General features: G+C 41.0%; 6 protein-coding genes across 7 annotated transcripts; 1 reads left to right on the top strand and 5 right to left on the bottom strand.

The window, feature by feature from the left end:
- Window positions 1-1,105: 1,105 nt before the first annotated feature.
- On the bottom strand, window positions 1,106-3,386 carry foxi3b (forkhead box I3b). The gene is given in 3 exon segments (XM_018675380.2): window positions 1,106-2,417; window positions 2,595-3,018; window positions 3,020-3,386. Coding segments are annotated over 3 exon segments (1,179 nt in total). The 5' UTR covers window positions 3,197-3,386; the 3' UTR covers window positions 1,106-1,839.
- Window positions 3,387-4,359: 973 nt separating this feature from the next.
- On the top strand, window positions 4,360-7,127 carry syce3 (synaptonemal complex central element protein 3). Of its 2 annotated transcripts, XR_001960833.2 has the most exons (5): window positions 4,360-4,461; window positions 4,797-4,905; window positions 5,072-5,257; window positions 5,787-5,898; window positions 6,998-7,127. XR_001960833.2 is itself a non-coding variant. In XM_018675489.2 (3 exons), the coding sequence occupies exons 2-3, from the start codon at window positions 4,797-4,799 to the stop codon at window positions 5,254-5,256; spliced, it is 294 nt and encodes a 97-aa protein (XP_018531005.1). In that variant the 5' UTR covers window positions 4,360-4,461; the 3' UTR covers window positions 5,257-5,587. The 2 variants fall into 2 exon arrangements, 1 of the variants encoding a protein (XP_018531005.1); XM_018675489.2 differs by lacking the exons at window positions 5,787-5,898; window positions 6,998-7,127 and having other exon boundaries at window positions 5,072-5,587.
- On the bottom strand, window positions 6,998-10,959 carry lcp2b (lymphocyte cytosolic protein 2b). Its single transcript, XM_051072196.1, has 15 exons — window positions 10,640-10,959; window positions 10,404-10,466; window positions 10,253-10,299; window positions 9,912-9,974; window positions 9,784-9,812; window positions 9,646-9,686; window positions 9,252-9,459; window positions 9,030-9,125; window positions 8,799-8,891; window positions 8,607-8,682; window positions 8,426-8,504; window positions 7,991-8,065; window positions 7,712-7,858; window positions 7,378-7,526; window positions 6,998-7,112 (listed from the first exon to the last, which is right to left on the bottom strand). The coding sequence occupies exons 1-14, from the start codon at window positions 10,715-10,717 to the stop codon at window positions 7,401-7,403; spliced, it is 1,221 nt and encodes a 406-aa protein (XP_050928153.1). The 5' UTR covers window positions 10,718-10,959; the 3' UTR covers window positions 6,998-7,112; window positions 7,378-7,400.
- Window positions 10,960-12,920: 1,961 nt separating this feature from the next.
- LOC108882721 (protein Wnt-8) lies at window positions 12,921-14,923 on the bottom strand. Its single transcript, XM_018675379.1, has 6 exons — window positions 14,812-14,923; window positions 14,683-14,716; window positions 14,449-14,578; window positions 13,993-14,118; window positions 13,705-13,847; window positions 12,921-13,614 (listed from the first exon to the last, which is right to left on the bottom strand). The coding sequence occupies exons 1-6, from the start codon at window positions 14,874-14,876 to the stop codon at window positions 13,057-13,059; spliced, it is 1,056 nt and encodes a 351-aa protein (XP_018530895.1). The 5' UTR covers window positions 14,877-14,923; the 3' UTR covers window positions 12,921-13,056.
- Window positions 14,924-15,470: 547 nt separating this feature from the next.
- LOC108882720 (protein Wnt-8a-like) lies at window positions 15,471-17,501 on the bottom strand. The gene is made up of 6 exons (XM_018675378.2): window positions 17,431-17,501; window positions 17,283-17,316; window positions 16,991-17,129; window positions 16,469-16,594; window positions 16,221-16,363; window positions 15,471-16,054 (listed from the first exon to the last, which is right to left on the bottom strand). Exons 1-6 carry the CDS (start codon window positions 17,499-17,501, stop codon window positions 15,488-15,490), a joined length of 1,080 nt encoding a protein of 359 aa, XP_018530894.1. The 3' UTR covers window positions 15,471-15,487.
- A 3,427-nt stretch (window positions 17,502-20,928) lies between these two features.
- Window positions 20,929-23,025, bottom strand: tmsb2 (thymosin beta 2). The gene is made up of 3 exons (XM_018675487.2): window positions 22,863-23,025; window positions 21,682-21,786; window positions 20,929-21,397 (listed from the first exon to the last, which is right to left on the bottom strand). Exons 2-3 carry the CDS (start codon window positions 21,779-21,781, stop codon window positions 21,360-21,362), a joined length of 138 nt encoding a protein of 45 aa, XP_018531003.1. The 5' UTR covers window positions 21,782-21,786; window positions 22,863-23,025; the 3' UTR covers window positions 20,929-21,359.
- Window positions 23,026-27,746: the final 4,721 nt, after the last annotated feature.

The following is a 27,746-nucleotide window of genomic DNA, read 5'->3' as shown; positions in this document are numbered from 1 at the left end:
ATTTCACCAACATATGTGCAGGATAACTAAAGAACTGAACAGAAGAAAAACTGAACTGGCAAATTGTATAAGTTACAGTTAATTGGCTTTGGTTACTAAATATACCAATACAGAACTGAACTAGTTAAGTAAAGCCCCAATGTATTGTTTGGTAGGAGAATAATGGACTCATAGCAATGTATTCCAACAATTAGAATGAGAAATATAAATTATGATATCAATATATGAATTCTAATTGTTTTATTGAAGCACACTATATTTCATGGATACATCAGAATTTACTGTACAAATTCTTATTGCAATGTACCTGACCTATTGTATATTATGGTTATGGTATGGTACAGTTTTGTAATCCTTGTATCTATTCTATCTTTATTTTTTTATATTCCTTTATTCCAGTATTTTTCTTGTATGTATGCTGTACATTTTCCTACCTGTTGGCAGTCATGGAAGAAAGCAAACTATGAATTTCTATGTACCAGGCGAACCTGTTTCTCTGTGGATACAATATGACAATAAAGCTATTTCCTTTGACTTAATGCATACCTGTTGCTTTCAGATTTGCCTCCCCACTGTCAGATAACTGTAGAGTGCTAAAATGCAATTATGAATCAACATGTTGTGAATTATGGTGAGTCATTGTGTTTATTTAGCAGTTTATTCATGCTTCAGCATTTTTACCCCCCACCCCACACACACACACACACACACTCACCCTTTATTTTACAGTTGGTCCATCCACCCTAATAAAGCAGCCTGCCACCCCAGTCAGCACTATCTGTGCATTGATGGTGTGACAGAGAGAGACAGAGAGTTCAGTGTTTAGTGCAGCAAAGTGGGACAGCATGGGAATGTGGCTTTTTGCCGTTTAGGAGAAACAGTTAACTATCCATCACACAAAGATCAGATTACACCGACATGCAGGTTCTACACTACTGGTCATCGCTTTTCTGACAGGACTGTTTTCTGTCAGTAAGAGCTTATTGTCTGGCTTTCTCTTGGGGGTGGGGGGTGGGGGCCAGTTGAGAGAAAGTATATAGCCAGTTGCTCCTGGGTTATAATTATTCATTTTTTCCTCATAAAATAAAAATGAAAAATGCAAATGTAGAACTCTAAAACCTTTTATTCATATCAAAAACACAACACATACAGCATATACCATACATTAAGAATCCATTTTGTACATTAACAGTTGCACCAACAAACCAGCAATATAAATGTATAACATTACACAACACATAGATATCTATACAAAGTACAATTACCAATTGTATATCAGATTTAGAGACTGTTCATCAGATAGTTTAACTTAAGCAGTAAAACCAGTTTACATTTTACCTTTTGATGACTCTATAAAGCCAGTGACTACATAATTTGTAGACAATGGTGTAATTTAACTACTCCTCTAAATGTGCTGCCTGAGCGTTGTGTGTGTGATACCATCAAAGAATCACTGATAGCAGTGTGGAATGGCCTGATGTCAGCAGATCAGATCAGGGATCTGTTAATAATGAGTCAGATCTGATAGAAACTAGCCTTTAGATAGAGTAAAAGCTGACTGAGGATCTGATAGTGAGGCTGGCTGTGGTTTCAGGGAGTGACACTGAAGTCGTCGGTGGCTGACTCAGCGGTTCCTGTGGGAATCAAAGCCTTTTTACTTCGCTGTCACATGCTATAGTGATCTTAACTGTCTCAGTCAGCGCAAACATATTCTGTGTGTGTGTGTGTGTGTGTATTGTCTTCACAACCAAACCTCTCTAAAAACAAAAGTAACCAGACAGGTGCAATCTCCTGTAAAGAGTCTTTTCAAACCAAACTTTCCTCCACTCTAATGTCTTATTAAACCTCTGTGCCCTCGCGATGGTAGATGATTCCTGTCGAACCCAACGAAGGGTAAAAATGACCACTGGAGCCACTGTACTGGCTGAGGATTGGGCTAGTGTACCCCAAGGAGGAGTGGGTGGGTGAAGAGGAGAGCACAGGGGGAGCTGGCACTTGTGGTACCCACTCTGGGCCAACTGAGTTGGGGGAGTAGCTACTAAAGCTTCCAGGCTGTGCGGGTCTATGAGGCCCATCTAAAGGAAGGTTAATCTGCAGTGGCCTGCTTAACCCATCGCCTCCCACCTCATTAGCTGCTCCAGAAGTCACTCCAGACATCTCGGACAAGAAGCTGCTCAGACATGGTGCGGGACCCGACGATGAAGGGGAGGGGATCCTGTCCGGCGAGGGGGAGATGTTGAGGGCAGGGTTTCCAGAGTGTTTGGGGCTGCCCCTCTCACTGTCACCTGACTCCGGAGCCCCAGAACCGCCGTCACCACCGGAGAGGGAATCAGACTTCCTCTTTCTTTTGCGGCGGAAGTTTCCATTGTCAAACATCTTCTCACAGTTTGGGTCAAGAGTCCAGTAGTTGCCCTTTCCTGTGATATCAGACAAAATAGTTGATTAGATTCAATTTAAATGACAAAAGCATATTTAAAAAGCAATATAATTAAACAGTAAATGGAGATAAAGAAAATTAATAATTTAAGCCTTTCTCTCTTAGAAAGAAATATTCAAAACAGAACAAAAAATAAAAATAAGACGTTTTAAAATACCTGGATCATCCTCATCTCTGGGTACTTTTTTGAAGCAATCATTGAGTGACAGGTTGTGTCTGATGGAATTCTGCCAGCCCGCTTTACTCTTGTTATAGAAAGGGAAATTGTCTGCGACGTACTGGTAAATCTGACTCAGTGTCAGTCTCCTGTCTGGCGCTCCGTGGATAGCCATGGCAATGAGAGCGGAGTAGGAGTAAGGGGGCCTGACCAGCTTCATCAGGTCTTCTTGTGAGGGCAGAGAGAACCAACTCAACTCCCCTCCTGGGCCCCCAGCTCCGGCTGGGCCCAGGTAGGGCCTCTGCATGCCGTAGTGCTGAGGGACAAAGGGAGGACCAGGGTTGCCAGGCGGGCCGGTGGTGGCAAGATACGGCGGTGTGTTGATCCCGGAGCCGTTGAACCACAGGTAAGGGTTTGGGGAGGAGGTTGGTGTAGTCGCTCAGGTCGTAGGAGGTTGGAGTAGTGCGCTGAGGACTCGGCAGTGAGGGAGGAGGGTAGTAACAGTCACTGTACATGCTGAGCTCAGGGGGCTCCTGGCCGAGGCTGGGAAACTGCGGGCCACAACGAGGAGGAGACTGGCCCTGAGCCTCAAATGAAGACATTGTCAAGTCTCTTCTCACCTCTCAGTGTCTTTTCTTAAACCTGCAGCTTTGGTTGTCCTTCCTTTGATATCACTCTTCTAGTCCGTTTCTTGTTCAGTCCTTCGCAGGTATTTGAATGTGAGTTGATCCAAGTGACAGTCTCTAAGCTTCCAAGTTATAGGCTGCTCTTTTCCACCTCTTTCTTGTCCGTTTGCCCTTGCTTTATGTCAAGATGTCCCCTGTCATACCTGCTTTATCTGTTTCCCTGGAAACGCCCACTGTCTCTTTTGATTGGTTGTTTTCTCAGGTGAGTGTCTGTACCTGCTTTCTCTCTCATTTTTTTTCCTGCTGTCAGCTAGTTCAGTTGCTCCAGGGGGTTTTGTTCACCCTCAATCAAATAATTTTCCACTCAAGCTGTTACACCAACATTAATTGAGTTCAGTCATCTGTAATTGACGATTATGATGCAAATTTAAAGAGACTGACTTGAAATATATATTTGTTTAGCTTATGTAGTTTAGAAATTTTAATTATTTTTCCCTATTGTTTGTTAGTCTTGCATGACAGACAATTTAGTGAACGCCCAATCTAATGTTTCCTTATCTATTTATTTTGGATATGTGTAGTATGTAACGTGATAAGAGCTACAATGATCACTTTATTTATCATCAGTCAATAAACAGAAAAAAGGGAAACTATTTTGATAATCAATTAAGTTTCAGTCATGCAAACTGCCAAACATTTGCTGGTTCCATCTTCTGAAATGTAATAATTATTATTTTATTTTATGAAGAATAATAATTATAAGGAACAAAGCGGGGTTTAGCATGAGAAATAGAAGAAGGAAAAGCAGTGCAGTGAACAGTTTAACTAGGAATTTATAGTATTTTGTTAATATTTGTGTAATTCAAATGTAGTCTCTGTAAATTCAGAGGACTTTGAAACTTACATATAGGCCTACATATAAGCTAAAATTCTTCTCCGATAGGTGACTGATAACTTTTGATTAATTATTGATTTTTAATAATAATATTCCAATCTTTATCGCCATTCTTTCCCCTCTCTAAATTAAGATGGGTTTATGGAATATAGGTGTTACGTGATAATCATACAATCTATGATGACAACTACCTGACAATCATGTTACATTTCCCATGTTTAAATTGAGAATGCGCAATACGTAGTTTTTTTTTTCTTTTATCCCTTAATTATCGCGAGAACTCCAGATTTTTTTTTTTTTTTTGAAAAAAAAAACGGGCAAACTTTCTGGTGAAAGGCGTTGTACCGTAAGTTTGGAAAACTTTAAAATTATATATAGCTTGTAACACATAACGTTTCAGTTAGTACATGCAGACATTGAGGCTCCTCTTGACAAATGCTTTATTAGTTAAAATACTTATTTTAGAAGAGTTCACCTTGCTAACTTTCCCCAGGATAATATTACGTTGCTAACGACCAGAGCGCCGTTAGCTAACAAACTAACTGACGTTTATCTTTGCTGCCGAGACCGGTTACCGTCGGAAAAAGCATAATGGTGTTAGCTAGCGTTGTCTTTTTGTATAGTGGCCTCTCTTCGATGAACTGACAGCTGATAAAAACAATATGCCGATTTATAATTTAGATGGCCGATTCATCTTCGCCCACCGAGCGTCCTCAGGACAGCAGGGATGATGTGTTGGTGCTGAACAAAGATTTAGAAAGAATGATTGATGGCGCTGAAAGCATATCAGGTATGTTAATATCTTACTTCGCTGTAGCACTGTGTTAGGGTTAGTGTAATGTTACAATAGATTGGGAGTCAGGTGTTTGGCGTGACGCCGTGGTACCTACGTTATTATGTCTAACACAACTTTCTAGCTGCAATATCATCTTCGTTTTTTTCCCATCCACTTGTAGTACAGTTGACCTGGATGGGTTATGATATGGTGGCACTGCGGACCAGTCCTGAGGTGGGGGCCTCTATGCGGAAACTTGAAGAGGCTTATCTCAAGTGCAGATTGGCCGTGGACGGAAACTGTGACCAGGAGCCAGAGACGGACAAATGTCCTGAGCCTTCTGCTACAACACTTACTCAGATGTGATGTGTGTGTGTTTTTTTAATTCCAGTTCACAAATTCTACACTGAGATTAAGGGGATACAGTTGTTAAATCAGTATTACATAAATGAATGTGTTCAAGTAAATATTGCAGTTGCTGCTGTGCCATCTCATTTCATGAAGTATTTGAACTTGCCTCTCTTTGTCTGACTGCGTTAAAACATGTGCTTCATTCTGTAATATAGACTGCAGCATTATGATTGTAACCAGTTGATGTTAGCATAGCCTGAAAATATATATTGTTTGTTTTGTGGGCACTGAAGTTATTTAGTCTGTTTATCCTGTTAAATTGAATAAATATAAAAGAAAATCTTTACAATGAGTATGTGTTCTGTTGTTTTTTTAAATAGACATAGACTGGCTACCTAATTTTTTTAACATGTCAGTTTACTGTATGTTTGACTTTTAGTTGGAATGTTACACCAGCATGCAGAGTTGTTTTTCAGGTTTGTCAGATTTTGGTATATCATTATCCTTGACAAAGCCGATTTTGTTCTTTTGTAATTATTTTTCAGATGGAAAACACAGAGAAGAGCAGAGAACAAGCAACACCCACCGCCTGCATTGATGTGGAAAACATACTGAAAGCGCTGGACTCCTTGTCTAACTGTATGGATCAACTGGCATGTATGTATAACTGTTGATCCCCATCCATCTTTACACCTCCAAAATGTCAGTAAGCATCAATTCTAGCAGTAAGATGACCCTGATGATTGATTTGCAAATATGCAAAGTGTATGATGTAACTGTTATCCTAGATCTGAAATGTGATAGCCAAAATAGGATTATTGTAGACCAACTGCTGCACAGCTTTGCCTTGCTTGTAGATGTTAGTGATGTGAGGTACATGATACTACATGATGTCTGTCAGATTGCACTCTACTGATGGATAGATAGGAACAACTGAAGCTTTTAACACACATGGTCTGTCAGGCCATTTAATGTTAGGCATGATGTTGCAGCTTCTCTTTTTTGCCAGGGGGGACAGCTGTGGGCAAAGAGGCAGTCAGTAATCTTCTTACTGTGTTGTCTTACTTACTTGTAAGTGTGTGCTCACTTTGAACTCAAAGGCTTGAAAAAGACATCAGAGGTTTGACATATATTGCACTTTATAAATGGAAGGATGTGTGATACTGTGACACTTGATGGTGTGTCTGTTCTATATACATAGGAATATACATAATTGTACTAAAATGAAATGATACAAGATGTTCTCCAGTGGATACCAGCATAGCTTACTTTTGGAAGCTACGCTCTCTCTAATGTTTTTTTCCAATTTTGGACACATAATAAAGAGAAATAAAAATATTTATATAAAGATTTAATGCTTGAATTAAATCAGAGGACACTGTTCTTCCATAATTGGTTTCTTTTTTCCCCAGTTTTTAGTAGCTCTTAGTATATTTCATTTTGGAACAATAGTCTTAAGAAACACTCACATTTCCTGAATTTAAGTATGCATACATATTTGTATATTAGTTTTTGTGATACATCTTAATTTTTTCTGTCTGAATTTGTTGTTTGTATTCTGTGTCAGTTATGCAGTGAAATAGCAGTAAGGAAAAAAGGAGAAAATATAGAGGAACATAGTATATACTGTTACACAGTTCTTTGCTTCTAAGTATAATAAGCATTGGTGTGGTGCCTTATATGTTCTGAAATGTGACTTTTGGACATCTTAGACCTGAGGCAGATGTGAAACAAGATATTTGTTTCCTGCCTACAGTGCGAACCCAGCAGAGGCAGTGTGATCTGATCGTTTGTGTTGGCTGTCCTGACAAGCTGGCGTTTCTGAAAGATCGAAGACACACCGAAGCAGCCACTCCCAGCTTGACCTGAAACTGAGGCGTGAAGAACAGAGGTAATGCTGTGTGTCTGGAAAGCATATTTTAATAAGATATACAAATCATCACCCATGTAAAAATCACTCTTTCTCTCCAGTTCTATTTACTAAAAATTCAAGTGTAGGTACCAGAAAAGATAATTATATAACAATGACCTTTGTGATTGTGACATTTGTTGGGATGTTCTTTAAAAGGTTTCTGAATAAACACATATGCATGTGCACAAATTAGCATACAGAAACACTAAGACGCAAGCACCCACATTAAGCCTGGTGTTGGTAGTGGTCAGGATCCCGCAGGGTACAGCAGACAACTCTGGCTGTGCCCTTCAGAGCTCTGGTCTGTGGCATCAATGAGCAGCAGTGGGGTGTGTTTGTGATGGGTAATCATCTCCTCCACCCCAGGGAAATTCTGCAGCACAGCAACACACAAAAAAAGATGACAGGAACCTAATGACGCAGCGCAGCACAAGTCAGCATCAAACGATCCCTGAGGCGTGCCACAAGATGTGAACTTTTCGGTTTACTTTGAGTGAACAGGCTGACTTTTTCCTCTCATCACAATGTAGACTAATCGTATCATCATTCTCAGTTTACCTTATTGTTGAGGCCATTGCCGAGGGAGTAGGAGCCGCCTTGGTTACGGATCTTAATGTTGTAAACCTTTCCTTCCTTCAGCAGCATCAGGGTGTAGGGGTGGTCAGCAGAGCCTTTTGAGCTGTCCCTTACCACAAATGCCCCATCCTAAAGACAAAGCCACACACACAACCCTGTCAAATCTCAACATCCGTGAAATCTGAACATTTGTATGTATGTCTATCTTTTTCATTCAGAAGAAGAATGAGGTATGTGAGACTGTGAGAGGCAGCACCTGACCTTGTTCATCTCTCTGAGAGCGGCTTCAGCTTGATGTCTGGTCACCTTTCCTCCATACCAGCTGGGATCCAAACCCTGGATGCACCATAAAGCAGGCATCGTAAGCACTAAATAAACTCTGCTTATTTTTCTTTTTGAAAAAAAAAAAAAAAGGTGTCAGAGTTGTTTGAAATAAGTGTTGTTGTAAAAAAATTTTAACACAGATTTTCAATTGCCCAGCCTAGTGGATAAAATGCAATCTCTTGAATTCTGATAGCAGAGCTAAAGCTTCCTATTGTTCTTTTTACAACATCGCCATCTGCTGTTTGTCTCAGGAAAGTGCTCAAGATGTGTAATTGCACAGAAGAGCTCACCCTTAACATCATGTGTGCTCTCCAACTAGTACTGTATACACAGAAATTATGACTTAAATGTGAATCTGCTATTGATTCTCACCTGTTTTTGCCTCAGTATTGAATAATTAATTGTAGTCGGTTGTGTTGGCACCGGGGGAGATAGACTGAGCTTACTTGTTCTGGGAGGGGAGAGATGAAGTAGAGCATCACTAAAAAAACATGCATAATTGACTTACATACCTGAAGTGCTTGCTCGACTGAAATAATCTAGATTGACCTACCTGTCACTGGGTTTGGGGGTCCATGGTTTAGGGAGTTTTAGGGTGGATGAGTGCAGAGCCTTGACAGTGCTGCCCTCTTGTGGAGATTATGGATAGTGTGAAATAGGAATGTGATAATATTGGAGAAGAGATTGCAACATGTAGCTGTTCTGCTGGTACAACCACCTCAACTATAAAATAAGCAGCACATACTTGAATTTGGAGGGGCTCTCTGGGTTGGGGTGGGTTGTCCAGGCTTCTTGCTCCTGTCAATATGCAAGTTGGGCTGGCTGGGTGGTGGTGGTGCTAGGAATTCATGAAAACATTTTACATGAGCTTAGATAATGAGTGTCCAACAAATGATACCTCGGCCAAGAACAAAGAAAAGATTAAGATAATCATCAATAAGCAAGGTATTTGTGGATTAATTAGATGTGCAAAGACCTGGTGTTTTTAAAGGTCTCTGAGGGGAGGGGTTCATTCTTCGAGGAAGTGGAGGTTTTGAGGTTCTTTCAGCAGGAGATGGATCGTGAGCAGGATCTTGTCATGTATGGTTCACACACAGTGAGTAAGTTAGGAAACTTAAGCATATAAAGAGAACAGCAGTGGATACGCTGAGATGTTTTTTCATATGACTGCATTTCTTCTTGTTGTGCCCTCTGTTACCTCTGGAGTGAGAGCCCTGAAGTTTAGATGCTCTTGGGGGCCGAGGTGGCTTCATTGTTTCTGCAGAGTCAAGTGGCCTGTAGTTACCGTCAAAGGACTCTTCACTGTCTTGTTGCTCAACTGTTTGTGCCTCAGCCAGAGCACAGATGTAGCGATCGTCGTCTTCCTCCTGCTCTGGACTCTCATAGTCATTATCACTTTCACTGTCCTGACCACAGTAAAGACACATGATACAGGTAATGAGCATGGGTGCAGCTCATACCACACAATGCAGCTTTGTGAACCGTTCCTTGTTATTGCATATTTGAAATAATTTAACTTAATTATAATAATTTGCTTCGTTTGTGCTAATGAAAGTGGCTGGTTTAATAACAGTTCATAGCTTTTTACTTACAAACTCATCAGACTCAAACATTTTTTTGTCCTGTACAAATGCTGTTGAGCAAAATACAAAATGACAAAAATAGTATCAGGCCCAACAAAAGATTGCTTCATAATGTCAGTTGCATTGTTGATTTTATATGTTGTTTACCTTGTGTTGGAGACTTTTGTGGCTTTAATCTGCAAAATATATATATATATATATATATATATATATGCATTGTTGTTCAGTTAGTTTACACATTTAGTGGAAGTTGTAAATACAATCTATTTTCTTACTTAAGACCAAAGGCCTTCCTCTGCTCCCCGTTGTTGATTTCTCTTTGGATCTTAGTGATTATTCTGTAAAGACACAAAAATATCAGCTAAATATATTCACTATTAGAGTACTGCTCTGCACTGCTACATTTAATTGTGACTCAGACTACCACTAGCTGTTACAGCACAGTGCAGATTATGTGATATCAAAGAATTTATATATAACCTTTAATATATTATCATGCATGACCACAATGGACCTTTATGCCTTAACAGATATTGGCTGATGGATTGTTTATCAATATCTTTGGTCAGAAAACTGTTTGGTATCAATAAATAAAACAATTTTTAGTTAGACTCACGGAAAATAAAGGGGTGAGAACACATGGAAGTCTCGCTCTGCCATTTGCTGCATGAATGCAAATTTGAATATTATGATAAATAGAAAATCAGTTACTCAGAGTATTTGAGAATAGTAAACATATTTAAAGACAAAAGTTAAGATAGACTTACCAGAAACTGTACTCCATTTATGCAGCCCTTCATTACTACTTTGTCACAGCCTGATAACTTAAGCTGAGAACATCATAAAATGTCACACACAATTGTTTTACAGGGCTTTTTAAGATAAATATATTTAAACATGTTTCCTGTCAGGTGTTAAATCACCTTAGCGGGACAAAAATAAACTACAAAACTAAACCACAAAAGCTATCACAAGAGATGTAAGTAATATCTTTGCTACTCACCTTCTTCAGGTAGTCAGCGAGACTTTGTGGATTCCATCCCATCACCTCTGCTTTAGACGGAACATTGTTTAAACTCATTCTTGCTCTTAAAAATATCACATCCACCAAAACAATGAGGATTTTACTCGACAGCAGGGCCTTTTTGTTTTGCAGCAGGATCACTTTAACAGACCTTTATAAAATGAAGGTTCAGAATGACATCTCCAGCCTTTACGCTTATGTTGTGTCACTTCTTATTCACCTATTATAGTCAAGTCTAAACTAGAAAGTTTCAGTGCTCATAAAGGTCTCGAGATACATAAAAATAGAGCATGCATGCACTGCAGAATATGTCTGTCTCTAAAGATAGAGCCTGCTGGTTTCCTTTCACACATATATGTATGCAACCACAGGCAAGAAGCTATGGTGGTTTAGAGTCTATTCTAACTTGTCTAGCATGTCAGATTTTCACACAGTCATGTTGTGATCTCATACGTGCCTTTTATTCTGATTGGTAGCATGGCGACGTTGGAGGCTGCGTCAGATCTCGTATCCTGGTTGCAGGCCTGCCTCACGTCAGGCCTCTTGGCATCTCACACCAAGGTGAGAGAGGAGGGGGGAGAGGGAAAGAAGGGATGATCAATCACGCTCAGACCCCCCCACCCCCTCAGACCCCCAGGCATGTCTGGGGGAATACATGAGTCCTCCTGGGGGGTCCTTGTGGGAGATAACCCCCTGCCTCCCCCCGTTTTCCTCCTCTGCCCTGATTGGGAAACATACCCCCCCATGGAAGTCATAATTCTGCTACTGTAGAAGAGGCATGAAATACATTATAATACAAAGCAAGTAACGGGCCAGTTTTTAGTTGTGTTTCTCTAAAAAAACATTTGACACATTTTAGGGAAAAGACTTTTTTTCTTTTTTTTTCAGCAGACGTGAACAGAAGAACAGTTGTGGTCATCTCGCAACCAACCAACAACATCATATGGGGCCAATATGGTACCAATAATGTACCCAGCAGAGAGCAGAGATAAGGGGGCGGATCAGTGAGGGCCTCCAGTGGGGCGAAGCCTTCATTAACACACAGCAGGACAGCATGGGAAATACAGGACATCCCCAGAAGCAAACGGGCAAATGGGGATGGATGGGACGGAGTGTTTTTGTCTGTGAGAGCGTTACTTGTTCCCTTTTACAGTCAGGATTTTTTTACTTGTTGGTGTGCAGTGGTGGTTTCTCCAGTTTTCTGGCCTTTTGTAGTGAGATATTTCCAGCACCAGAACCTCATTTGTCCTAAAAAGTACATTTACCTGTGTGCTCTTCATGTATGTGGAGTTGGGTGATGTAGTTCTTGTGTTCTCTTTAATCAAATTTTAATTTTTTTTTATAGTGCCACCAGTTGATCTATAATGTAATGATAATTCATGCTGTAATCTCTCACTTAACATGTTACTGCTTTTACAGTCTGTAAAGACTGAAACAGCCTTGTAACCAGCCCCCTTTTTCTGTTAGTCCCCCCTCTCACCCTCAGGGCATGGACCCCCTGATGAAGGTAATATCCATGCCATCACTCATTTAGCTGAGACAGTGACAGATTTATGACACATCCAGCTGAGAGCAAGATTTTTGGAGATAACAGGGGGTAGGAGGAAAAGGAGGCGGCAAATGAATGGCTCCTTCAGACACAGATAGGCCAGTGGGCGGAGATAAGGCTCCTCTTAGACCTAATTACTTGCAAATTATAAGATTAGAAATTAACTCGCATTCAAGGTGGAATGTGAGTCAGGCTTATTTATAACTGCCTCCCCTCTGGAGTTACAGGGTATTAACTGGACCCATTTTGCTGTGAAGCAGCAACACTGAGTTTGGTCAAACTTTCTGTTACGGTTTTTCAACGCGTTCCCCCCCGCGCTTTGATGTATTGTGAAACATTTGCATTGCCTGTGGGATGTGACAAAGACTGGGATCTGGCAGTGGTGTCTCCGGATTATCAGGCCAAATACGTTCGAACTTCCAGAGGTGGAAATACTTCCCCAATTTGTCTTTCAAAGCCCCTCTGCTCTTTGAATGAAATCAATACACGTTGACATCAAAGTGATAGTGGATCAACACCTTGGTTAGGTGTGAAATGCACCATGTTATCCATGTAATCCTCTCTTAAGTGTATTCAGTCCATTCTTATTCTAATAGACATAAACTGTGCGCAAGTGGGATTTATTAAGTAAAAATACTTTTCCAGGCATTGAGTGAAATGAAATCTAACATTCGGGAGTTTTTTTTTAATACCTTTTATTTTATTATTAAACAAAGCATAAACAATCAGTATTCATAAATAGTCAAGTATTTATACAAGGAAACATGAAAAAAGCAAAGTGCAGACATTTGACAAGCTGTTAACTGTGATCGGGACATGAAAACGGATCCATTTCAAATCTTTATTATTATTTTGGTCCACGGTGTCTCCGTCTAATGCCGTGTCCATCGCCACCGTCCCTCCTAGCGCACACATGTTTGACTATAACCTGGGAGCAGTCGTCGCAGTTCACTTTGCAGCACCAGTGGAACTTGCAGTTGCAGCTGCTCACCACCTCTGTGCGCCTCTCCTCCACCCTCAGGCCGCATTCATGACACAACCTGCGGCAGCTCCTCCTCTCCCACTGGGTCAAACCCTCTCCGTGCTGCACACACTCCCGGCCCTCGGTGCCGTACAGCCCCAGGCTCGTGTTCTTCCTGCAGTAGTCCGGAGAGTCCTCCAGGTAGATGAGCTCCGTTTTGGCGATGCTGCCGAACGCGTCCACGATGGCACCTCGGTTGTCCGCGCTGTTGCCAGCCCTCATGCGCTTTTTGTCGGTGTCCAGCTTTTGGGCTTGGCTGTGCTTGATCTTCAAGTAGCTGCCAATTTCTCTGAAATCTGACAGCTGTGTCCAGCAGGTTTGGACACTGCAGCTCTCAGACATGCCGTGGCATCTGCAGATGCGCTTCATTGTTGCCTTCACAGCCTGTTGGAAATCAGGGAAAGGTAATTACTGCCAACGACTTAAAACTGAGTTTTATGTTAGGTAAATGATTGAGGAGTGAAAACAACTTACCAGCCGTCCGGCCTCGTTGTTATGCAGGTTGACAGCAGCCCTGGAGTCCTGACCTGTCTCCTGTGCATCCACGTACTGTTTGGAAATCCTCTCCCCGAAATCCACGTTATCACTGCAGCCACCCCACAACCAACCACGACCACCTGCACACAATATCACTTGAAATCAGATCCCAGCATTTAAAAAACACCATAAGTTTAAATGCATACAAGTTTCATGTCTGCGACAGGCCCCTGCAGATATAGAATAATATTTTGAGGAATATGGGATTTTTGCTGTGATCCTCACCAATTTTCCCGTTCTTTGAGACATCACAGCCACAGTTGTCGAGGTCTCCCAGACTACAGTTCCTGGTCAGTGTGTACATGACCCCTGCAGCACTGATGGCATGGACGAAAGAAGTCTCTCTGGTGGCTGTCAGTGAGGAGAAATAAGCAATCGAAGTTATTTTGTAATGTAAAACAAACACATTTCAAATGAGATCGCCTTTAAGAAATGAAAGTGATGAATGAATATCTTCTATTAGTAATCTTAATATATTTTGGCAAAAAATAATATAATAAACTTTAGCTGTAATTGCTTTACAGTTACACAAGTTTCACATGGGTATTTGTATAGGCATGACTAGGCACCTTGTAATTGAATGTAACAGATAGGCCTTCGTATTGTAAGGAAACAATATTATATTCTGTACACAACTGAGACACGTTTTCTTCAGCATTTGTATTTACTTTCTCAACCTACCGCGTCTTAGTCCTTTGAGTTGGGTTGCGCTGTCGGGACAGTTCCATCTGTCCCACGCAAACTGTTGTTTGCACTCCTCGATCCCACTCTGTGTGCCCACCTGCACGCTCCTGGCATAGGTGAGATAGGCCTGCAGCGGAGGAAGTGACGGTTACTTTTTACGTTTGAACCACATTTTTGAGTTGTTATCCTCAACGTTTCAGAGTAATCAAAGTAATCAAGTTTTCTGTTTACCTTAGGTCCAGTCATAAGAAAGTTACTTGCCACCCTGAGAAGAAGGTAGAGGATAACGAATGAGATCAATCCATGTGAAGTTAACACATATATAAAAGGTACAGGTAAAGAGTGTTGATAGTGTCTTACCAAGCATGTCCCGGACACATGTATAAAAAAGGCAGAAGCCAAAATAATGACTGCACCATTTTCATCTTGGGCCTCAAACTAGAGAGATCGGGTTATTTGGACCCTGTCCGCTGCAACTTTCTCTTTTATATGAATGAAGAACAAATGGAACTCTTGTCCTTTGTCCCTCAGGTCCGAGAAAGCTGATTGGATGACGGGTTCAGGAAACGCCTATATGCGCACTTCAAAGGGTGGCATTAGGCGACAGTTTATTTTCTACCCCTAGGCTGTATGACACCAGGGCACTAATACACAAATAAATCAGGATATTACCACTGACAAACCAGACGGAGGCATATATATTATAAAAATATTTATTAGGTAACATTTTCGAGTACAAATACATATAAAATATTTGACAATATTTAGACAAACGCCAAATCAACAAATCCAACCAATGATCCCCCAAACACCAACATCAAGGAGTGAGCATGCGTGGAGAGCTTGTGCCCCATTTGATTTATATACAGAATCTAATCAATAAGATAAAGTGCATTAAAAGGCTTCAAGTGATGACGGATAGTTGAGAATAACTTTCTTATAACACTGTAGAATGTTTACTGGTGTCCATAAGACTGAAACAAATGAAAAGTGATGAGCATACTGACTCAATAGTCTCTTGTCAACAAATGGCAAATCAGTGCCGGCGCGCACGATGCCTGCGCTTGGTTTTATTATGTGGTTTCCTCCCACTTTCTTTACCCGCACAATAATATTTCGTAACAACTTGCGTGCATTTGTCACACTTTACTGTGCAGCACCAGTGAAATTTGCAGTTGCAGCTGCTGACGACCTCGATGCGCTTCTCCACAACTCTGAGGCCGCATTCATAGCACAGCCTACGGCAGCTCTTCCTCTCCCACTGGGACATGTTCTTGTCGCCCTTTAGGCACTCGCGCCCCTCGGTGCCCTGAAACCCAATGCTCTGGTTCTTGACGCAGTAATCCGGGGAATCCTCCAGGTATATGAGCTCCGTCCGAGCGATGCTGCGAAAAGCGTGCGCGATGGCTCCCTTGTTGTCCGCACTGTTCCCGGCTCTCGCGGGCTTCTTGTCCATCTCCAGTTTCTTGGCGTGCTCGTGCTTCGCCTTCAGGTAGTTACCCACCTCTCTGAAGTCGGCCAGCTGCATCCAGCAGGTTTGGATGCTGCAGCTCCCAGACACTCCGTGACACTTACAGGCTTTCCTCATGGTAGCTTTGACTGCCTGTTAAACATAGTGAGAGAGTTAGTCTTAGACAACTGTCTCTTTCTTCATGGCTTTAAACTCTTGCGTAAATGCTGTTGATATGAGACATGGAGTTATTTTTGACTTTAAAACATCACCCTTCCCTCCAGAGAACACAGCATACAATAGGAAAATCATATCTTACCAGTCTGCCTGCCTCATTGTTGTGCAGGTTGACTGCGGCGCGCGAGTCATGTCCATCTTCCAGCGCGTCCACAAATTGTTTGGAGATCTTCTCTCCAAATGCTGCGTTATCACTGCAGCCTCCCCAAATCCATCCTCTGCCACCTGGGGATTAAGAATACACACTGTTATTCATTTTGAATAACAAAAGATCCAACTGACGTAATTTAGTCGAATAATAAGAGGACCACATATGGAATAATAATGTACCTGTCTGTCCAATTCTGGAGTCATCGCAGCCACAGTTGTCAAAGTCCCCCATACTGCAGTTCTTGGTGAGCGTGTACATCACTCCGGCCGCACTAATGGCATGGACGAACGACGTCTCCCTTGTGGCTACAATAAGTGACAAAGAAAGCAAGCCACGATGTTACACTTTGCTGTCAAATTTGGCACCATAAACGCATAATCGCTTCTGAAAAACTGTGCGTAAAATGCGCGTAGACAGTGCGTAAAGGCATTTCTGGAAATGAATACGGTAAATATTTTGAGCATCTTGGCTGTTTTGACGATGTGTTTCTAGCAAGGAATCTAATTGTATGTTTATCTCCCTTGTCCGTGATGGTCAGAGCGCACCATCAGGCACAGCACCGTCTCTGCACCGAAGCATACACTTTACGCAGGAGCGCTCACGGAAAAAGGTGACAGTTGCTGGAACGGAACTCGTCACCACAGCACCATGCGGCTGTATGTCATGCATATGATACAAATATGTGCATAAAAATGTCTTACCACTTCGAAGGCCCTTCTGTGTGGATAACTGGAGCGTGCTCTCTGGGCAATTCCACCTGTTCCACGCGAACTGGTATTTACACTCTTGTATTCCACTCTGTGCGCCCACTTGCACACTGCTGGCGTAGGTCAGGAAAGCCTTGAGAGAAAAAGGAAAGGACGTTGTTATTTATTATTGCATTGAACTAACAACGAGTGGCATCTGTATTACAAAATCAGTGTTGTTGATGTTCCAGAGGAAGTTTTACGCACAAAATGTGCCAAAAATAAATAAAGACAAAAATGTGTTTACCTTCGGTCCAGTCATGAGGAAATTATTCACGGTCCTATAAGAGAGAAAACGAGACAGCCACGTTAATCCCACGTCACTACACCACCGGCAAACACACATTACAGGCTACTATTTTAAAATTCATTTATCCACAAATAAAGCCACATACCAAGCATACGTAAACTGAAAGTGACAGCACATGGACAGAGCCATGACTGTAAGGAGATGTAATAGTCCCATAGCAGCTGGATTCCAAGCGGAGGCCTGCTTGTTCCTATCCCAGATGTGAGTATGCCAAGTGAGGAGAAGGCAACTGAAGTTGTAGCCAGACCCCACGCTGATGATATTTATATGGTCTTGCCCCTTTGATTGACAGATTTGTCCTGCAGGTAACGTTTCACTGTGAAAATGCGTCAACGACGACATTGATTGCCGCGTCCTATAGACAAATAGGAGCCGTCGGTGCATAAGTGCACTTCAAAGAAATGACGCAGACAGTTAAACAGCCCCTCATTCATTCACCTGACATTCCCATGGCTTTAATCCTGATACGCTTTTCCCACGAACTGAAACATATCCAGTGAAATAAATCATTGTATCGTCCCATAGGAATACAGGACAAATAAAACCCTATAATACTGCAGCCCTGCAGCCGTTTTATTTCAGGTTATAGGTACAGTTAAAATTTGCCGTTACACAAGGAGACAAGTGAGTGAACGTCATTGTGGCACTCTATTGCTGAGTACTGGACACACGAAAGCCTGTATTATGTTAATATATAGTAAAACTATAGTTATTTATTGATAGAGGATTTGGCGAGGTGTTGGCTGCTGCACAGAGGTCACAAAGATAAAATTACCAACACTGCACAACTTGGTTTCCCTAAAATACATTAATAGGGTCCCATACTTTAAGGAAATACAGCACTGAATGCCGTCGTGAGGCCTCATGTGTAGTTGGAAACGTTTGGGAAATGGCACCAGTGTCCCAGGGGGAAAGACAGTGACTACAAAGCCATAAAGTCTTTCAGGGGGCTGACGGTATATAGTCATGTAAATATTGCCTCACACATCGGCGACATTGGCAGCGTTGTGATAATAGGATAATAGATGTTTCCCTGGGAAACAACCTGGTGCGAAAACAGTCTGGAATTTACAAGAGTATAAACACATAAGAGCTTTAATGTCTCGGCCATTAAATTGGAAGTTAGTTTACTTGGGTACTGTGTACTGTTGCTATATGATAGGTTTGATTTTTAGACTCTTGGCTAGATCTAAAAATAGATTAGATTCATGTAGAAATATGGGATTATCCAGCGTTTAGCTCCAACACATTTAATTCAGCTGATTGTCTCACATTGATTTAGAGTACATAATCACTGCGATCATCAACAGTCATCATGCCAGTTTCTGTCATTTCAGACTTACACTGTGATTTGATGCGAGAGAAATTACCAAGTTTAGTGATTAACATTATAGTTTTTTAAATTAAATGGCTTACACTTGTCAAATCCCCTTTAAGCCACTCAGAATCCCTTAAAACAACAATTCACTCAGCCCGGTGGACAATAGACGGAGGGCTGGGCGAGGTCCGAGGCGAGGTGTAGGTGAGGATAATCCCCACTAATTAGCTATCACCCACATTCACCCTGAGATATGACTGAAACCTAGAGCCCCTCAACACCTGACTGGGAAATAATACAGAACGATTAAAAATCCATCTGGGATCCTTCATAATTTGTCCTTGAGTGAGGAGCTTCTTTAACGATTTTAATGGGTTAATAACCTGAAAACAATGGCAGTCTATCCAGCTGGGCGTGTTTCTACATGGGTGCTAGATGACTCCTAAACATCGAAACTATCCAGAACAAATCACGTGGGCTGTTAAGTGGCATTTAAAGAGATATGAATAATTAATTTTTATTAACGTTAATTTTAAGAGGCCGAATCAGAAATTTTGGCTCACTTAATATTCATTAAATTATCATTATGAATGATATAAACCTAACCAAAAAAGTTTCTGATAATAATTTAAACTCCTCACTTAATTATTATAGAGTTTATTTTTGTGCAGTTTTCTGATAATGTGTTTTCCATCTCAGCCTTAAAATTGAGAACATGTCAGGGTCAGGACCTTTGAACTACATAGTGATTAAAATAACACGAGGCAGAAAAACGCACGTTAATTAAACTGTTCTAACAGACATTTCAGACACATTAGGCCGTCCAGGGTGAGCTGATGCGTGATTTACGGCGGAGCAAAGTGAGAGAAATAGAGCAATAAAACCTCAGGAGGTGACAGGCTTGACAGACCGAGGAAGGGTGGCAGGACTGGTGACGCCAGTCAGCGGACACCAGTTACCTGCAGGACGGAGATTCTGGCAAATAAATTACCATTGTATTACTCTGTTGTTATGGAATTCAAGAATAATCCGTTATAGATAAATAATAGGCTACATAAAAAGTGATCAGTAATGCAGAAAAAGCCAATAAATGGCATTATTATAAACGGTCTTAACATTATTATCATGAAACTTATTTATCCTATTCATACAGTTTTAATTAGAAATGTCCCTTTTCAGAAGTACTTTTTAAATTTTATAATGGCAGCTACTTTGACAATGAGACTTTTGTGTAATATATTTAATCTCAGCAGAGTCAGCAAGTGCTAGCTAGTAAGCTAGCTCCTGTTAGCCACATAGCAACAAAAGAGAAAGCCCCAGAACTGCCTTTGTGTCCTACTTTACAGAAAGATGTGCTTTGCTTCAGAGGAGCCTTGAAATCAGATGTTGCCATTGCTGTTAGTATTCTCTAAATGATGACAACCAGGGCTACAGTAATGACTATTTAAATTACTGATTTATCTGCATTTGTCCATTGATATGTAATTGATTAAACGGTCTATAGTATGTCAGAAAAAACCCACATCACAGTTTCCCAGGGCCCAAAGTAGTGTCTTCAACTTGCTTGTTTTGGCCATCTGAGTTCAAAACTCAAAACTATTCAGTTTACTCTCACGTAAGACTGAGAAAAACAATAAATGCTCACAATTTATAAACTGAAACCACTGAACCTTTGGAATTCTTTGCTTTTTAATGATGTAAATGATTAGTTGATGATCAAAATTGTTGCCAATTAATTTTGCATCTGTTAATCAACAAAACGTTCCAAGCTCTAATGTCAGGTAAAAACCTGCAGGCCAAGCTAGCTCAAAGTGTTAGCTGACTAGCTGCCTTGTTGAGCCAGGTAAAAAGAGAAAACGAAACAGCTTCTCATACTGACGGGTTGAATTGAAACATTTATTGTAAGTTATGTTGTAAATTTATTCATGTTATTATTCATTCATCACATGAAATCACTCTTTTAGGGAAGTACACTTAAATTTGACCTTTGTTTGTGCATTAAACTTTGATTACATCTTTAAAATCTGGTCAAACCTTAACTATGACTTTGAGCATGATCTCATATATGAGGTGTGACTTGTGCAGTTGTCCACTGGAAAAAAAAAAAAAAAAACTGTATGGGCCAATTACAAGCAGTCTAGACAAATTATTTTTATTGTATATTTATTCCATGGTCGTGCATGATCAATCCATGCCTCATGAGTATTTTTTATTCGAGTCTGAAATTTGCACACAGACATAAAGGAGACAGCAAGATGCACAGGATTGACTGGTTCCATGTCTTCATATTTATTTCATAAAGAAAAGTAAAAAGTTTAATAAGAAAGCATCCCACATGATTAGACTCCGATTGCTCCCATGTCTGTAGACACCCTCCCCCCCGCCCACACCTCAGCCTGGATGCCTGCCTCTCTCTCTGTGCTACATCACTACACCACTCCCCAGTTTGGCAATATTGGAGACATGTTAGCTATAGGCTAACAGCGCAAGACAGGCACCCAGGCTAAAGTTTTTTTCCACCCGAGGAGTAAGAGAGCTCCCGTGTGAGGATGCCTATATACCCTTACAGCACCCCAGGGGAGCTCAAGAGCACCCTTTTCTGAAGACAAAGTAAGAGATTGAAATACTGTGATAATCAAAAGAAAGTGCTTTTTGCTGTGGCATCTCAGCTTCTTTTCTTCATGTGCTCAGTCAAGTCAAGGTGTGGCATCGCCTTTCCTCTCTTGCTCGATGGCTGGAAAAGAAGAGAAGAAGAAGATACTGTTGGTCAGCAGGCTGGTGTCTAGTGAATATGTGAGAGGGATGCTGCTTTTTGATTTGCTGTACATCAGCGGTATGCTGATGTTGCAGTAGTTTTTTTTGTTTTTTTTTCTGCTGCTCTGCTTGCTGAGCATGTTGTCTTTTGACAGCATTGGAAGTGATGAGTCTCTACTGACAGGAAAATTGTTGCAGGGGATCAAGGCTTCAACATCGTTCAGAAAAACACACACATAGACATAACACACGGGGGACACTCACTCTCTTTGGTGGGCAGAGGGTTTTTCTCTTTTGTCTCTGTCTTCTTCAGCTTTGTCTTGTCGAAGCGGGCGATCTCAGTCATGTCAGGCTTGTCAGACATTTTGGCTGTGGAAGATGAGAGAGATACCTGAGCACACAGGTTTGACCTTAACTGCCAACCGTCATATTGATGATGCAGCATGACATAATAGAGTGCATAAACTGTATTAGATATATTTGAAAGACTAAAGGCAGTGTTTTAAAGGTCATCACAAGAGTGGATCTGACTGATATTTGAAATAATCTTTTTAACTGATTGCACAGAAAGGGAGTGGCTATGACATGTGCAGCTCAGACATGTCCACATAGATGCCTGAGTGGTGGCTGCCTCCCACACATGCTCTGTTTTACAAAATGGCTATGCAGCTAGCATGTGCCTATTTTTACCAAGCTGTCTGTTCATTCCTTTGTCTCTGCTTTTCCCTCTCCGAGGCTGAGGTCTTTGTTCTCTCCCTCTGCATCCTCTCTCTCTCTGGCTCCCTCTCTCTTTCTCTCTGCATCCACCCCTGCAGCCTCCTGGATCGAGGCAATGCTCCACTGCAGTCATAATCCTGACCTAGCCTCAGGTCTGACTAATCTGTCTTGCACAGTCTGGCCCAGTCACGCCTGTTTGAACCACAGCCCTGTCTGAGCCTCCTGTGGAAATATGACAAGCCCACTAGCCCTGCAGCCAGTCATTTGCAAACCAAGCTACTATAAAATCATTCTCACTAGTCTGAATTGAAAAAGGGCCTCATAGAATCAGTTTGACATAGAAATAGTCATGCTGGGCTCATGGCCAGAATTCTTAAATTCTCAGTTTCTTGAAAAGAGCCACACTGAATCATTTCTCGATTACCCTGAGCTACAAATGGTGCCTATATCCATCCCTTTTCAGCCTTGACATGAACAACAGCAGTCATAGTCTCACCTTCTTCAATTCAACAGTAAATCTAATTAACCAAACATCTGCTCTATTGTTCCTATATCACCACCACCATCATCATCTTTCACATAATTTCACTGCTGCCATCAGCAGCCAGTTTCTCCTCATCCAGCCACACCCCAATCCTTTGTCTGACTCCTAGTAAAACAGAACCCAGAGAGAGACACACAGACACAGACAGATGAAGGACAGACTGACGCATAGATGGTGTTCTTACCGGTGTTCCACACAGCAGTGGGCTAAAATCCACCGGCGGAGAGAGCAGGGAGGGATAGAAACACAGAGGTGGAGAAGGGAGAGCGATACGGAAGCTGAGTGAATCTGCCGGTGTGTGCACGCCTGCCTGCATCCAGGGTGTGGGTATAAGAGGGAGGGAGGGGGAGAGAGAGAGAGAGAGAGAGAGAGAGAGAGAGAGAGAAAGGGATGATAGAGAGTGAGTGACTGAGAGCTTGGTCAGCCTTCCTCTGTGTCATCAATATTAATGTTCCCCAGGGAAAAAGACCAGAGGAAAGCAAACCCTGATAGGAAACAGCTGTGCTGTGTAAATCATGAGATTGATTATGATAAGTTATTCATGTAATACAGTGTTATTATTGTTATACAATGTTTTTGCTGAGTAAGTCCAGGGACACACTGCATGAGATGGTGTAAAGAGGATGTTGCCTACATGAGAATTGTGTTTCTTTAACTCCATAATAGTCATTACATCCTGATGGGTGTGTCAAAATGTGAAGTATGGTGTCAAAATGAATGGAGTGTCAGGAGTATTTATAGATTTGATGATGGCACTGCAGGAAACCCTCTTTATATATGTAATGTTTATTTTTACCAGGACAAGTACATGGCATGGACCAATGCCACATAACACAACCTTTATAGCCTAAGCTAGTTTGCAGTGCCTATCCTTAGAAGGACCTTAAAACTAATAGAGAAAATACACACAAAGCAGCATGCAAACAGTTATACAATAAAATGACCATAACATTAAATGTGGCTAATCATCATATGAATTTAGGTGTGTTTTCTGCTTTATCTCTATAATAATCATTACATGTTGAAATTGTGTCAAAGTAATGAGTATTTATAGAATTAGAGGGAGTGTGGCATTTCATTCTTACGCTGAGTTATAGCACTGCAGAAAACCCCATCTATATTCCTCTTTTTTTAAATCAATTAAGGACAAGTACATAGCACGGGCCAGTGCCAGAAACCACAGCATTTATAGCCCAAGCTATTTTGCAGCGCTTGTCCTTAGAAGGGCCTTTGTACAAATACACAAAACTCAACATGAAAATATACACAAAACAGCACAAATCACAGTGATAGCACTAAATTTCCCATGAAACTTGTTTAAGATGTGTCTATTAAGCAAAACTACTGAAGATTAACTGCTGCAAGTCTCTCACATGTGAGTATTTGCTGATTTTCTCAGTCCTTTACAATAGTAAACTATATATGTTTGCCCTGTTGGTCAGACAAAACAACAAATTTGCAGACATTGCCTTTTAGGATGCTGTGATGGCAATCAGTAAATTGAGAAAAAAAATCAGCAGATTAATCGATGAAGATAACCATTAGCTGCAGCCCTATCCACAGTCATTATTATATATACATAAATTGTTAACATCATCACATTAACATTAAACAACATTTTTAGCTGGTTATAATGTGCTTCAGAGTTGTCATTTCCATGCATGGTTTTAACATTAATTTGTCACATCCTTTATTTTGTGACTGATGGAGCAACTTGATTAAATCAGGTTGTAATAAAGCTGTGGTGCGTAGAGCTCATGGACCTTTGCTGACATCATGAAACCTGCTGGTCTTGACTCTTTAATCATCCCAGAGGTATAGTTACAAGCGGCTGATGCCAGCCGGTGAGGACATCTATCTCAGAGCAGACAGCTAATCTCAGAATAGCAAAGTGATGATGAGTCAACATGACCTCAACCCTTGAAATGATTCGGTGAGCCAAGCACACTGCTGCCCATTAGGTTCTGGTAAGCACTATGTGAATGTGCGGCCTCATATTCCTGGATGACTTAAGAGTTTTACTGGACTACATCCACGTCATAACGAGGTCATTAATACTTCTGAGTGCTCTGCAATAAGGTAGCAGCACCATCTGTTGGCTGAAGTCTGGAACTGCTTCATTCAGCAGGAGGGTGTGCATGTGGGCTTAACAAACAAAATCAATAATAACATGTTGCCTTGTTACGCTTTCACTTTACACGAGGCTCACTGAATGCTACACACAATACCTAATCATCCAGACTACCCTATGTGATGGTCCTATGGAGCTAATTATATTTCACTGTTCTCCAAAGCAGTTACTGACTCAGCCTTTCAGATGTGTCTCTCCATTGAGTTGTTATTTCTTTGTGATGTTGTGGGAGAGAGGGAGAACGATCTCTGACCTTCTGTAAATTTACCCGAGACCTCCTATTAACCTTTCTGTTTGAAATGTTAGCATATTTGAAGCTCAGAGACAAGATGTGCACTGACAAAGGTCAGACTAGGCGGCCAAATGACCTGTCGGAAAAATCTGACAACCTGCTGCTTGTTGGTGCATGGTAATAGACCAGTAAACCTTTTCTGGGATCAAGTCTGTCTCTGTGCTGTTTGACAATGTCTTGATGAATTGAAGTGTCAGTGATGAAGACACCTTGAGGTCATGTCTGGCAACAGCCACAGGATGGCAGCACCATACAGTTTAAGATATTTCTTTCATAGACAATTACTGTATTAATTACATTCTTATTCTACTTGATTTAACAATATGAAAAATATATTGGAAGGCTTTGTTATTGCCCAGTTAACAGCCATGCTTAAATATGGTGTAAACAGAGGATGGCAGCACAGGACTTATTTTAAATTTTCAGGTTTAGAGCTGCATTGAGGTGAATGGTCTATAAGGGACCACCAGAGTGCACTCATCCCCCAGCACTAACAAGCATAACAGCTTGTAACAGCTTGAATCCTAATGACACTAATGCGATTGGGAAAAAGAAAAAAAAAAACTCTTCACACTTTTCTAAACACAGTTTCTCCCATACTTGTCTGTTAATTGCATGAAGGGTTTCAAGCAAATTGGTTGTTTAGCAAGAGACAGTTATTTCACGGAACTGAAAAAGAAAGTCCAGATATTACTGATGAGCAGTGTTTCAAGTGAAGCACCATTTACTGTCATTAATATGGAAAACAAGCAGTGTGCAACATGCACTGCAGTTCTGTGATTGATTTGTTGGCATGTTTTTTAAAGCAGCATTTTTAATTCATGTTGAAGCTTATCAGTTGTGAGACAGATTTTTAAAATGAGCAGGTTAGGAAGGATAGAATTAGTTCTTCATCTTAAAAGAGAGTAAATAAGTCCACACCATGTTTTGTATTTGGGGACAGGCTTCCATGTTATCTGTGTTTACTGTACAGAGCCAGTATGGAGGTACAGAGACGGGTCACTCAGGATTTTCTTTTTTAAAGTTAAAGGAATAGTTTGACATCTTGGGAAATATGCCCAAGGCCTTCAGGCCAAAAGGTAGTAAAGAAGATTGATGCCATACCACTCTAAGGAAAATGAACTTACCAGGAGCTTGTTAGTAGAGCCCGGGAGCTGTCGTGGAGGAAAAAAACTAATTTGCATACACGATTTTGCAGTTTGTGCTCTATAGTATAACCTTATCACCTTGATGCAATTAATCTTGTCGTGTATACCTGTCACTATGGATTGTGTGGTTTTAATTTAGTTTTATTTTGAACTTGGACTTACATATATGGATATACTTTAGGTTTTGTCACTTAAACACAATGTGTTATATTTGAGAACTCTTAAAGGTGCTACATGTACATTTTTGCTATCACTACTCAGCCAACGTTAACAGCTGTTTCCTTACCTGGTGAGAAAAAATATTGTAAGTTTAAACTTCATTCCTTTACTCGCCAAGCGCTGTCTTCACTGGTGGAAAGCAACATCAGTGTTAATGCTTGTTAATGCTGCCATTTCTATCACTTCTCTTCTTCTACTGAAGTTAGCATGCTCGGCAGCTAGCCTTGGCCTGTAATGTCTTGTAATACCACTTCGCGATAGTGAGTCACTGTAGCTTCCATTCAAACCTGAGAGGATGAAGAGGTAGTGCTGCCCAGAGGACAGAGGCTCTTGGTAAGTGAATAGTGAATGCTAAAAATAAAAGAAGCAGCCAGTGAAACATCAACTTATCATTGTAACACTTTTTTATTAAACAAACAAGATATAATGTGGTAATTAGTGAGCTTTAGAAGTGCTGGAAGAAGGATTTTATTACCTCTTAGCAGAGCCAGGCTAATTTTTTCCTTTGTGTCTAATCTTTATGCCAAGCTAAGGTAACTAGCTACTGGCTGCATGCTTCATACTGTTCAGATGTGAGAGTGATATCAACCATTTCATCTCAAACTGTTCCTTCAACAATTAATTCTCCTCTTGTTACTGTTTTTTTTGTTCTCATGGTCCAGTTCATGTGTTTGCAGCCACAGCTGTGTCTTCAAGGCCTTGGATACGGAGAAGTGGCTGTACTTAATGATGCATGAAGTGTTAACAGGCATAGACACAGTCACGTCTACACACACATACATGCACACTTGCCCGCTGCTTAAGTTATTTTTCATCATCCAAGTTGATGGAAGATGAGTTTAAGTGTTGGCAATGGAGTGGGCAATTTGCACCCCTGAACAAAAGAGTGGAGACATTGTTATTCAACAAGTAGAACTCTGGCTGAAGTGTAATTACCAACCACATTCTCACAAATTAAATCCTGTCGCAGCACTTTTTATCGGTCTTAAACCAACAGAATGGAAGAAGTCGAACTCAGATATGCAGAAGCCTTAGAAAAATTATCTTTTTTCTTCGTCAGTCATTGTGAGAGGGCTGAGTAATCTCTCAAACGAATCAGATTATTCCATATTCCCAGACGAATTGGCTGTTAAACAAAACAAAACTATTGTGCAGACAAACCAGAATGGAGTGTGTTTTGAGGAGAGCTGTGGGATGTGTAAGATGGGTTAGGACAGTGCACAATCAGTAAGTGCAGATAAGCACACTTCCTCAGTTCATGATCTCCGCAACTAATGA

The sequence above is a fragment of the Lates calcarifer genome, linkage group LG8 (genome assembly GCF_001640805.2).
Source record: "Lates calcarifer isolate ASB-BC8 linkage group LG8, TLL_Latcal_v3, whole genome shotgun sequence".
Lineage (NCBI taxonomy): Eukaryota > Metazoa > Chordata > Actinopteri > Centropomidae > Lates > Lates calcarifer.
This window is presented reverse-complemented; position numbering and strand designations above follow the sequence as displayed.